The 13,342-nt window shown below is 40.0% G+C and overlaps 1 protein-coding gene and 1 pseudogene across 1 annotated transcript; one reads left to right on the top strand and one right to left on the bottom strand.

Moving 5' to 3' along the window:
• On the bottom strand, window positions 1-12,530 carry Nr0b1 (nuclear receptor subfamily 0 group B member 1). Its single transcript, XM_021262609.2, has 4 exons — window positions 8,779-12,530; window positions 6,834-6,989; window positions 3,776-5,113; window positions 1-391 (listed from the first exon to the last, which is right to left on the bottom strand). The coding sequence occupies exons 3-4, from the start codon at window positions 4,953-4,955 to the stop codon at window positions 147-149; spliced, it is 1,425 nt and encodes a 474-aa protein (XP_021118268.1). The 5' UTR covers window positions 4,956-5,113; window positions 6,834-6,989; window positions 8,779-12,530; the 3' UTR covers window positions 1-146.
• On the top strand, window positions 12,072-12,233 carry LOC147824364 (U2 spliceosomal RNA; annotated as a pseudogene).
• Window positions 12,531-13,342: the final 812 nt, after the last annotated feature.

Genomic DNA, 13,342 nt, shown 5'->3' with positions numbered 1-13,342 from the left:
TGTAGCTTAAGTATTTCTTTAATTGAATACAAAACACTCTGCATGTGAAAATAACAAGAAAGTTTATTTTTACATTTGATACTCTTCTGCCAACATCGTTTTATCTTTCCTCTATGGTAAACTGCACTTGAGTAGCCCACATGCCTTCATAAGTTCGCACAGAGCATTTCCAGCATCATATCATCCATACTGACTGTGCCAATGATGGGCCTGAAGAACAATTCAGCAATGACATTGGCATTGATGAATCTCAGCAGGAAGAGGGCACTGTTCAGTTCGGCAAATCTGGTCTGGTAACCTCTGTGCGTCATCCTAATGTGTTCATTGAGGATCTGCTGCGTTCCCCACTGAAGTCCCTGAATGTACTTCACACACTGCAGGCCTGGCAGGTCTGGAAGGAGAAAAATCTCTTTGTTATAAACAGCTCACCACAGAGATCTTTGCTACATCAATTAGAACACATGAATTTCTGTCACTTCCCCATGAAGTAAGTGCTCAAGCATTCTGGTTAAGGGGTTTTCTAGAGCAAGGATAAAATGCCAAATTAGTTGGAAATTTTCAGAAACAATTCTAAAAATGCAACATCAAGTAATTATTTTTATTTAATATTCTCTGGGTCTGTATACACACAGATAAAAAACACTGGCTGTGAGCCAACAAAGGCACACTTAATTTAGCAGGAGAATATAGTTTAGTCTCTGCTCCAATTAACTTTTTATGCAATGAAAAAAATTAACACTATTTCAAGAAAAGAGCGCTCTGAGAAACAGAGCAACATGGCAAGAAGTTTTGCCAGACAATAAATATTTTGCCATTCTTCCCCGAAATTTCCCATCATTATACCGATTGTCCAGCCAATGGTGGAGAACTTCACAGCAACAAAATATGACTCACATGTTTCATTTTAATTATTTGCCAGCAGGTTAATATTATGCTAAGCCCATAATAATTTGAAAACAAATGCTGACCACTTAACACATTGCACCATGATTTCTGAATTGGGGCAAGTTAAATTTTGTGATTCTAATGAGTGTTCTAAAAGACTCTCTAAAGTACATTAAAAGGAAAGGTTTTTAACAGGATTTTCTTACAGCCATCAAAAGGTAAAAATATAAACATGAAAACACCATGGATTGCAAGCAACATGATTCAAAAGTAACTTTTTAAAAACAGAAAGTGCATGACATTCTTGTGGTGCAGTGTGATATTTAAGTAAAAATGAATGAAACGCAACATAGAAAAGATTAAGTGCACATAAGTTTTATAAGGAACATGATAAGAGGAGGCTGCTTTAAATAATCTTTTGTATTAATGAAAAATCTTTTGATCTTCCATTATAATAATATTCTTGCAAAGTACTTTATATTCAAGTAATTTATAGTTTCCTGTTTTGTTTAAATGATGTCATTGATAAACACAAATGTTTTCTTTACTTTTTCTACAAAATTCATCAGACAAATAATTTTTTTTTTTTTGGTACTGGGGATCGAACTCGGTTCCTTGTGCTTGTGCAGCAGGCCATGAAACCACTGAGCTAAATCCCCGTCCCAGAAAAATAATTTTTAAGTATTGTGGAAATCATCACAAGTAGCAGAATCAGTGTTCTTTAAAAAATAATAATGCTGACAGACAAGAGGTACTCCTATTATAGACAAATATCAAATGTGATGAAGGAAGTAAGAACAATCTAAAGTCACACTTCTAACCCATATTCCAATTCTGATTACCTCAGTCCACACATTATCATCCCCTACTACCTGTAGCTCAATACCCAGTTTACATCCTGTTTTATTATGCATGGATGCCATTGAGAAGCACCTCTAGGCCTACATGCATGGCTACTGAAAACTTCATTTTGTAAACTCCACATTACTTTTTTCTATTTTCATACCACAGCCCCCCATATTCCTTATCCAAAATAGCTTTTCCAAACAAACAAAACAAATGTTTTCAAAGTAGTCAGAAAAGAGGAAAGGTAGATGCCACTGTTTTATATATGAATATATATATCTTATATATAATATATGTTACTTATCTCCTTGTGTTTAAACTCATATATGTGTGTTTATATACATATGTGTGTTTAAACCTACTTCTATGTTTAATTATATATAAATTACATTAAAACATACAGATGAGGAAATACAAAAGGATAAACAGCAAAGAAAGTTCATACACTTAATAGGCATTACTTTCCCCCAAATGTAGGTGTGCTTCATACATATCCAGTTTAGCTGGTTAAACTCTTGTCAAGAGAAGATTCAGAAAAACGTTTAAGAATAAGGGACATAGGGGTGGATATATGTGTGTGTGTATATGTAAAACAAAAAAAAATGTAAAAACTATGTAAAACAAAAGTATGTAAAACAGAGTCAAAGAAAGGGGAAATTTTGAAATGTAAATTTATGAAGCTGAGCCCCCTTCTGACCTCTGTATCCCAAAAGGAGTGAGAAAACTGTTTTCCAAATGACCTCAAGAATCACCTGGGCACTTACTAGGAATGCAGAGCTCAGAGGCTGGATTTAGGCTACTGAATCAGAATCCTAGGGGAGAAGCCTTGAAAGACACTTAAACTCCCTGCTCCCATCTCCCTCCCCCCCCCTCTCTCACACACACACACACACACACACACACACACACACACCTTTTTTGCCTAGGCAAGTTGGGAAAACAATGGCATAAGCAAAAGGTTGACCTCCACTAGTCACTGGGATGAGCTGAGGTCTCTAGGTCGTGAAATATAAAGTCTGAGTGTATTATTAATATTCCACCAAATACTGCTCTAGGAGTAAAGACATAGAAGGAACAGTATAAAAAATTATCCCAACTCAAGTTGCCTGGAAACTTCCTACAGAGGCAGCTTGGAAAAGCGCTGCTTGAAGATGATTCTCCTAGTAGGACAAACCCAAACAAAGTATCGCATGTCCTCCAATGATTTGGTTGCATTGTGTGGGGCAGCGTCCAGCACCCAACAGAAACCCGGAAACTACTGTACAGTTGACAATCCTTAGGGCTCAGAAGACAGGAAATCTAGATGCCAAAATCAGCCTTTTCCTAGAGAGTAAATTCACTAGAGACTTGGATGGTGAGGGAAGGGTGCAAGGCGGCAAGGGTGACTAGGAGGACTCCGAGGTCTCTTAAAGCTTTAAAAGCACAGTGTCCCTACTCTGTCCCTACTGTATCTTTCTCCTGATCCTTTGCTAACCTGATATTCACAGAGACAAGAAGCAAAGCAGGGTCCAGATGCTTGGGGGCCACACAAACGACCATTCTGAGGCAGATCCGTGAAATGCTTAGTCCATTCTCCTCTCTGATAGTGACCCCAGGGTAGAGTCTATGGGGGTCCTTCACATGTTTCCTTTCTGCCCAGACTTAATAGATTCCGCTAGCTAAAAGGTTCTAGCAAGTTTAAGAACGAGGTTTCAGAAAACGTTACAGGATTTGCAGTGAGCAAAAATTTTTTTAAAGCTACACTACGGGATAAAAAAAAGAAAGAAAGAAAAGAAACAGCTATGTCTCATGAAGGCACGAACTTTTCCGTAGTAACAAAAATATGTAGAGAGCCAAGTACAAACCTCAAGAACCACCCCCTCTCCTCTGGGCTGAGCTTCGGGCAGCAGCTCACCTATCAGGAGTGGTTTCTGGAGCCTGCACCCCCAAATCTGCCGAGTTAGTCGCGATTCTCCGCTTGTGCTCCAACACCCCTACCACCCCTGAAAACTCCTTAGTGCCTGCGCCTAGAGGTAGGCAGTGCCTAACACAAGGGCTCTCTTACCCGGGTTAAAGAGCACGGTCCCCTTGAGGTAGGCGTACTCCTTGGTACTGATTTCCAGACTCCAACACTTGGCAAGGAAGCTCTTGATGGCTTCAACCGCGGCGGCCGAGGGAAACTGCCCAGGCCCTGGCGGCGATGCCAATTCCGGCTGCAAGGTAGAGCGGAGCTGTGGCTGGTGGCCCTTGGTCTCCCGCCGCCTGGTGGTGAGGATCCTTTGCAGCATGCTTGGCTCTGAGGTCTCCACCGTCTCCAAGTGCAAGCGGTCCTGGGCGAGCTCCAGCAGGAGCAGGGGCGCCCAACAGCTGCGCACCAGCACCAGCTGCTGATCCAGAGGCAGCACTTGGAAGCAAGGCAAATACTTGACGAAACGCAACGTCTTCAACAAGCCTGCCGAGGCTGCCTCACAGACCACCTGTGGGCTTTTGAGGGCTACCGACCGCTGTGCGCCACACCAGGTGGCCCACCAGGGGGCCTCCAGCTGTTCATCTGGAACCGCGTGTGTTTGGTTTGCACTCCCGGTCGTGCCGTAGGGGATGCCGCCCCACTGCGGGTGGTCTTCACCGCAAAAGTAGCTGCGGTGCAGGAGCGCCACGGTCGGCCCGCTCGGCAGCCTCTCTCTACCCCTGAGCCTCTGTGCGTAGTAGGAGAGCTCCCACCAGGAGCCTCCAGGCTGTGCCTCGGACGCTTCCGGAGCCACTTGCGTTTGCTTTGCACTCGTGAGCAAGCTGTATAAGATGCTCCCCTGCCTAGGGTGGTCTTCGCCACAAAAGCAACAGCGGTACAGAAGCGCCACAGCCCGCCCGCCCGACGGCCCCTCTTCACCCACCCGGGGCTCAGCACCGCATGAGCAGCCCCAGCACGGAGCCCGGAGCCGTGCCTTGGGCGCCTCAGGAGCCGCGTGCATTAGCTTCGCATTCGTGAGCATGTTGTAGAGGATGCTGCCCTGCCGTGGGTGGTCTTCACCGCAAAAGCAGCAGCGGTATAGAAGCGTCACAGCTCGCCCTCCTACCAGTCCCTCTCTGCCCACCGGGGGCTCAGCACCGCAAGAGCAGCCCCAACACGGAACTCCCAGCCGCGCACCTGGCGCCTCAGGAGCCTCGGGAGCAGCGAGCGGTTGCTTTGCGCTCATAAGCATATTATAGAGGATGCTGCCCTGCCACTGGTGGTCCTCGCCAGCCATGGCCCGTGGCGTCCGCAGCCCGTTCTGCCCAGTGGCCGCCTCCTGGGACTTATTTATGCTGAGCGCGCACGCAGGCGCCTCCTCCTCCTCCTACTCCTCCGCCGGCAAGGGCGCAGCGCGGGGGCGCGGCTGAGTGCTTCAATGAGTTCGGCCATGACCTGGGAGGTTCAAGGGGGCAAATAGTCCTTAGAAGCTGAAAATGGAAGAATGTCAGCATAGAAGGTCCTGGGCGCTTCATCCTTTCCTTTCCCCTCTCCCCTGCCTCTCTCGGAAAGGACTGAGCAGAGTGCCTGGAGCACGGAGTTGGGGTACTGCTCCAAGGTCGGATTTGGTCCCTCTATTGAGAGGGCAAAGCGCCTAAAGGAGGAAAAAAATCTAGTTCTGTGCCATTTGTGGAAACTTTCATTAAATGATCACATTGTGTTAGTTATATTTTTTTACACCGATAAAGAGTTCTTATTTTCTGAGACCTTGAAAATAGACTGTATGCCAGCAATATCAGCTGTTAGGAATTGGTGAAAATGTCCAATCTCAAAACCCACTCAGACATTCTAACTCCAAATCTGAATTCTAATGAAGTTCCCAGGGGAGTCGCATAGCCTTAATGTTTGAAGAGCTCTGGTCAAAGAATGCTATCAATGTTCGGTTTCATTCAATTAGTAGTTATAAGCAGCCCCTGTATCCTAGATGCTGTGTTAAAGAGCTGGGGGACAACAGCCTGGATGTAAAGGTGACTAAAACTTGGGATTCTAATAATGACAAGGTTGTAAATGAGAGAACTTTTGATCCTTGTAGAGAATTACACTGGTAGGTGTGTAATTAACATTTCTATCTTGTCCTTCCTAAGCCAATGATAAATACAAGCACGGGGTGAGCATAAATCCTGATGTTCGTTTGTTACACAGCCTCCTTCCACACCGGCACGGAGATCAGTGAGACTCCCCAAACCACCAGGTGCGCCCTCAGCAACTAGCTGATTATTTCACCAAGCAGCTCTATAACTTCAATACCTTAGCCCTTTGAGCCTCATCTCTCAAAAACAAAATAATTATGGTTAGTAATGTCTTGTGTCCAGGCCCAGGCCCGAGGATGTGAAGCAGGGAAGGGGATTGACATAATCCAGCTGGTTTAGACTCTCTTTCCTTTTTATTTTAAGTCTTATTTTATTTATTTTTGCTAGGCTGGAGTCAAACCTAGGAGCACTCTACCGCTGCACTGCATCCCCAGCCCTTTTTTTGTTTTTGTTTTGTTTTGTTTTGTTTGTTTGTTTTTGGTACCGGGAATCGAACTTGGGTCCTTGCACTTTCGAGGCAGGTCGTAGAACCACTGAGCTAAATCCCCGGCCCTCTTTTTCTATTTTTTATTTTGAGGCAAGTTCTCACTTGTTTGCCTAGGCAGAACTCAAACTTGTGATTCACCTACATCAGTGCTGGGATTACAGACATGTGCCATGGTCAACTTTTTTTTATTTTTATTTTTGGCTTTCTTTGGATTCTCTGAAATCTGGAATTATGAGCAAAAGAGGAAAACCAGGAAGATCCTCATTTTACTTTCAACCTAAAGTTTTATTCTGTCTTTGAGAGGCTGTATGACACGATAGTTAAATCTCTCCTACTGGCACCAGGTTGCCTCAGATTTAATCCTGGCACTGTTCATTTTGTAGCTCCATGGCCTCAAGAAATGTATTACTGGCCTATTTCTGCTATAAAAGCTTACCAGGAATTTAGTGGCTTAGGAAAACATGAACATTTTTCCTTTACAGTTTTGGAGGCTAGAAATCTGAAATAGTTTTACTGGGCTAAAATCAAAATGATATTACTTTCTGGAAGTTGTAGGGAAGAATTTATTTCCTTGCCTTTTGTAACATTTTGAAGTTACCTGCATTCCTTGGCTCCTGACCATATCATTCTGACTTCTGCTTCCATCTTCTTCTATGACTCTTTTATGGATCTTTGTTATCATATCAGGCCCATCCAGGTAATCCTGTATTACCATCTCAAAATTCTTAATCACATCTTCAAAGTCCTTCTTACTCTGTAAAATAAATCCACAGGGTCTAATGATTAGGATATGGACATCTTTCGGGGGGGAACACTCTTCAGCCTATCATAGAAAAGTTACTTAAGACATCTATACCTCAATTTCTCCATATATAAAAGTAAGCAAAAGTATCTGTGAGGTAATCCTAATATATGAATTTATTCATGTAAAATGTTTAGAATATTTGATACATGATACTTATTATTTTTTTACTTTTTAAAAGTAAACATGGATTAAACTTAGGGTTAGGAGGTGATACTGCACCACCACGACTATAATTCCACCTTTCCTAGGGAGGCTAGCCCTCACCTTCCACCCATCACCTTTTGTCCCACTTTTTCTGCATGTCCACATTTCTTGAACCAGACTCAAAATACTGAATGAGTCACCTGGTCACAATAATAAGATATATTAGCTAGTGATATTAACTCATTGTCTCTTTCATTATTCGCCATTTCCAATTCTCAGGCTACTCTTTGGGGCATTGTTATTGTTGCTTAATAATCTTCATGCTTAATGAACTCACCAAGTTGAGCTGAAAGAACCAGTCTACCTGAATCCCCACCTTAAATTGCCAGTGCTAATTTAGGATTTTATTTTCTTCCAACGCCTGATGATTTCTTTAGTTATAGGATGCTTGCTGGTTATCCACACACACACACACACACACACACACACACACACACACACTGCCATAGAAGTCTCTTAAGGGTGAGAAATCTGTAAATCTGTATCCAGCACTGTTTGAGACATAGTAGATACTCAAAAATGTATTTGTTGGCCAACTGTACCATTTGGAAGAGAGGATTAGATGATAGATCTTACACTCAACACAGAGACTATGAATTCCCACGCAGTTATTGCTGCACTGACTCTAGAGGGAGGAAAAAGTTAGCAGGCCTTATAGATTTAGACTTCTCTGGAGGACAGTTTTGATACTCAGGATGCTATACACACTTTACCAATGTAACAAAAGAACTGTGTCAAGGAACCTGGCCTTGAATTTTGGCTCTTCCACTCTACATATGTAACATTAAACAAGTCATCTAACTTCAGTCTTCTTATTTGTGAAATGGGGACAAAATTCTATAAACCAATATTAATATGTATACCTTGTTCTAAGCACCTAAAAAGTTATTATATTTTTCTCTCAATATGACCATTTACAGAAATGTTTTCTGCCCCTTCTACTACATTGAGACATGAAGTAACTTACCTTTACATTCATTTACTTCTTAATGATGTAACATTGAACAAAGTAGCATTTAACATTACATTTGCCTTTTCATCTATAAAATCGCAAAACGCTACTATGAACTAGTTTTAATATGTGCACTTTAGCCTTATACCCTTCAAGGGTTTTGGTCAGACGCTTTCAACTCTTCAACTATATTTTTAAATATCCTAGAAACTTAAACCCATTTTGTGTGACTTTAATCATTCACACCTTATACATATTTGATGCCTTTGAACTTCAGGCATTGTCTGAAATTGAAACTTAACTGCAGTGTTAAGAAACATGAAGGGGAAAGGAAAGAATGGAAAGGAAAAATTATGAGAAAAAAATGGAAACGAAATATGTAAATAGGGAAGGTTGTATGGGTGAAGGGCGCACAGGTAATGGGGAAAAAATAAGAACCAAGATACATCATGTACAGGTACAAGCACCCAATGATAAAAGTAAATGTATTGTATACCTAAAATGTACCAATAAAAGAATTTAAGAAAAAAAATAAAGAAACCTGAATTTATAATATATTGGTTATTGTTTCTTATTATTTACCAGTGGCAGGGTCTTCTGATTTTCTTATTTTCCTTGAAGTTGTGATATGATCTATTTGCAACTCTGAAGGACTTTCTAGACTCTTTGGACTGAGTGTTTCTAAGGAGAGATCGCCTGCTTGTCCTTCACAAGTATTCATCCTCGGAAACGTCAAGAGAAAACTGACTTCATCCTTCCACTTTCTTTTTTTTTCCTCAACAAATAGCTTCTGAAAAACAAAATCATCCAAATACACCAGTGCAAGACATTTGCACCAAGTAATGGCAGCCTGCTAGGTGCTGTAGGATTAGCAAAGGCATAACCTTCCAAGGCAGGCACAGCCTTTTCCATCTGATTTGTTCTATGTTCTCAGACCACTGTGACAGCTAGACAAAAGGACACTCATCAACTGAACCTGTCATTTGCTGGGATTGTCCACTACTGCAATTTGGATATTTACACTGACTCATTATGTGATGACCTTGGCCAGCTGGACACCTGCTCTGTAGAATCTATTATCTGTTCCAACTCAGGGTGGGAGTAAGGGCGCTCTGCCTGCCTGAATGCAACCTTCAACTTCAAAGTAATGCAGTTTTCACTAAAAGATGTAGGAGTGAAGTCCAGGTGGGAATAAAGCTAGGTAAAATTGTAAAAATGACCTTTGCCAGTACGATGCTTTTGACCAGGGAAGGCATGACGTGAAGGCATGATGATTTGAAACATGATACGAATTTTCAATTTGAGCTTAAAAGAACGGAAATGCCTTAGTATTCAGTTCCTTCAGCAACAGGCAACAGGGAGTAACAACAGTGTTTTCCTTATTTTTCAAGGTAAATGTTGGGTAAACACTGTTGTAGATGAACAGTAGCTGAAGAAACCCTAGGAGATAGCCTCCCTGATTTCCCTTTCCAAGACTCAGAATGTTTAAAGCTATATTTATGGGAGAATCAACAGGTTTTAGTTGCTGATTCATTAAATCCCTAAAGAAGATAAAATCATCATTATTTCCTTCAGATGAGCTACAGAGAAGGTAATCAGCTGCCTTAGGGTTTATATAGCTGCTGAGCTGGAATTATGAAATTATGACTCATACTCATTATAATCCTGAAATACTCCAAAATCAACTTTCCAAATCAAACCACTCCATTGAAGTAAAAACGTTCATCAAACCAACTTATCTTACTGAATCTCCCAATTTTGAATCCATAGTAATATCAGATGCTAATCGAATTGTCTAATTAATAATTTCAATGGACTGGCAGGTTTAAAAATTATTGCCCCATTGATTTTACTGGTTAGTTTGAAAATGGTTATTCCATTGACCCACATAACTTGTCCCTTAAAGTTAATGGTAATTTTAATGATGGAAGCTGCCATATTGGGGTCTGGGACTATTTTAATAGTTCCTTACTTAGAAAATTGTTTTCTTTTTCCTCCAAACTTTTCTTAGCAGCTAACTTCTCACAGTCATTGTGGCTACAGTGTACATTGAAGAGCATATTGAAGGCACTCAACAAACACCTGCTTATGAAGCAGTGAAAAACTTCTTCCACATTTAGTTCTCTTTTATCTTCACTAGGTTGCTCAGCTTTCACTGCTTTCCTCTAGTTGTGTGGGCTTTACCAATTTTGCCAGCTCTCCCTTCTGCCAAATACTAACTACATGTCTGGAGCACTCTGATTTCTAGTTTAATAATCTCTATCATGTGAGTAGAGTTGTTGAATGTATTAAATGACATTATATATCATTTAAAAAATATTAATGGTTCTTCACAAAAGTTATTAGAGCTAGGTCACAGTTTCTTTGAGTCAGCAATATCAGGATTTGTGAAGGGATATATTTCACACTTATATCAAATTTGCGCACCCAAAAGTCTCTGTACATATACATGACAAATACATTTGAAATAAGGATCACCACAATCAGTAAACCATTCAGTCTAGTGTTAAACACATTTATCATTAGTAGTGCCATCAACCTAGTTCCTTTCTCTCAGCGCACAATGACAAACATGTAAAGAGTAAAATCTGTAAATAGACATAGATGAATTTCCTTTCAGTACAACAAAATGCTGGTGATGATGAAAATCAGAACCTTTATTTCTAAACTGATGTTTTTGCCGTGATAGGTGTGTCTGGGTTATAAAAAGAAGCTGCCTTAGCTTGAGTTCATGGAAGCCAGGAATGAGGTAAGGATTATGTGCACTTACTTGATTCTGGAAGCAGTGGGAAGGAGCAAGAAAAGTGAAATTGGAAATGAGCAAAACCAATATTAAGGTGCATGACTGTAATCACTTCTGTAAGAAATAGGAGTCAATTCTACCAAGATCTCCAGACATATAGAGAATGCCTCCAAGAATTGTCCACCCCAAAGAGGGAGCAGCAGTATTTATCCATTACTTTCCATCTCCCAAGGTTAAAAGCTTTCACCATGTTTCCTCTGATGCTTGTGATATTGCAAAGTAATCAATATGAAAAAGTCACACTTGCATGATGGAATTGTCCATTCTATGTGTACTAAGAGTCAAGTATTGGAGAGTAGATAAGAGACAGGAAATCAGAGCCATCTGAGAAAGTAGCTCATGTTCCATCACCCTTAACTTACTGCCATGAGGTCAATCCATTTGATATGGAAGAGTTGATAGAAGTGACACAATAACCACCTCAAGTTTCCTTTGCTGAACTTGATTGTCTTTGAAAAGCACTATACCATTATATTCTAAGATGTCCAATTCTTTAGATAAATAAGATCTGAGTGGAGGAAGCAGGTGAGAACATTTAGCCAGCATTAGAAAATAACTTTTCCTAATGGATTTTTTATTCAGCCAGGCAGTATTACTAGCCACTGCCCTACAGACCACAAAGAAAAAACACACTGTTTACCAGTAAAAATACTGCAATTTCACAAGGTAGCCATGACTTGTACAAAAATGAGATCTGTGACATTCCTTGTATGACTTGTGCCTTTTTAAACATTTTGCCATTATTCACCGGTTTTGAAATTTTTGCAATTTGTTTAAAGGAGTTTACACAAAACCAAAAACTTTACAAAAGCCTCCAATGCCATTAGGCATGGCGGTACTCAAATTACATTACCAAGACATGATTCTTAAAGCCTTCTGACCTCTAATTGCAATGTGAGTTATCCTTATACATATCCTGCAAGTTACCTAACCAAAATAGTAGCAAATTTTATCAACTCTACCTTCAAAATGTATGTCAAATCCAATAATTTACCATTACCACCATTACTACAACCTTACCAAATAAATCACTGTCTTGTGTAACCTCAACTCCTAAAATAACCTCCTTCTAATTGCTTCTCGGCCTTTTGGCTAAGATCGAGTGTAGTATCTCAAATAACGTCCTTCTTGGTCTTCTCCATTTTTTCTCTGCTTATAGCTAAATCTGCACACAAAGAGTGATACTTCAATGGGACTGTAATTGTCCACTATTACAAAGCTTCCAATATCTTTCCATCATACCTAGGAAAATATGGCTTTTTATCCTCCAGTTATTACAATCTTACAGTATGTGACTTCCTTACAATTGAAATTCTGGTGGATGGAAGTAAAAGGTATCACTAGGTCCAGACCCTAAAGCTGATTCAATTGCCATTCAACAGCATTCAAAGAGGGCATTCCACATACAAGAAAGGACACATACAGATAAGAAATGAAACTTTTCACAACAAAGCTGTTAAAATCCACCAAAGCTGAAAGCAATGTAAATAAAGTTCAGTTTGGTATTTATCGTGCATCTAGAATTACACGTGAGAAAGAAGTAACATGTGTTATTGTAATCCTTTGATTCTGCATTTAAACTTTAATCTCTTAAAAAATACCTTCTTTTCAGACACAAAAGGTCATTTTAAATGGGTTTACCTTGTTTAGCATCCGTTAAAAGTTCATTGAGCATTTTTATTATGATTTCACATTGATTTCTCTAGGCACCCTTTTAAAGTTCTTTTATTAAGGGTTAGTAGAGCATAGCCTTTCACATTTCAAGGCCATTAAGTCCTATTAAAAGGGTAAATTGTATAATGCATTGTTTCTCTATGTGAAAATCTCAGCTGTACTCTATTAAAGTAAAGCATATTTGGCTTTTCATTAGCACTAAATCAATTACTTATAATGTAAAAGGGATGGTCAATCAATGGATTTATACTTAGGCAGAATTCTTAATGTAGCACTGGAAGCAAAGAATGTAATATTCCTTGACAGTCACAAACATAATATTCCTTGACAGTCACAAATTATTTCATTTAAAATATACCCTGCAGAGAAAGGGGAACTTTTATATGTTAGTAAGAATGTAAATTAGCATGGCCATTGTGGGAAATAGTATTCAAGATTTTTCAAAATATTAAAAATAGACCTATCAAATGCTCCAACAATACCAGTAGTGGGTATTTATCCACAGAAATAAAATCAATCTATCAAAGAGATACCTACACAGGTGTTTATTGAAGTAGTATTCAAAATAGGTAATGTATGTAATCAACCAAGATATCCAGTTGTATAAACAATGGAATACTATTGATTTCATCCTTTGTGGTGATATGGATTGAAATGAAGAACACTATG

The sequence above is a fragment of the Heterocephalus glaber genome, unplaced genomic scaffold (assembly GCF_053883595.1).
Source record: "Heterocephalus glaber isolate CG9 unplaced genomic scaffold, H.glaber_assembly_v1.0 deba00001547, whole genome shotgun sequence".
NCBI classification, from domain to species: domain Eukaryota; kingdom Metazoa; phylum Chordata; class Mammalia; order Rodentia; family Bathyergidae; genus Heterocephalus; species Heterocephalus glaber.
Note: the sequence above shows the minus strand (reverse complement) of the source record. Positions and strands in the feature narration are given on the sequence as shown.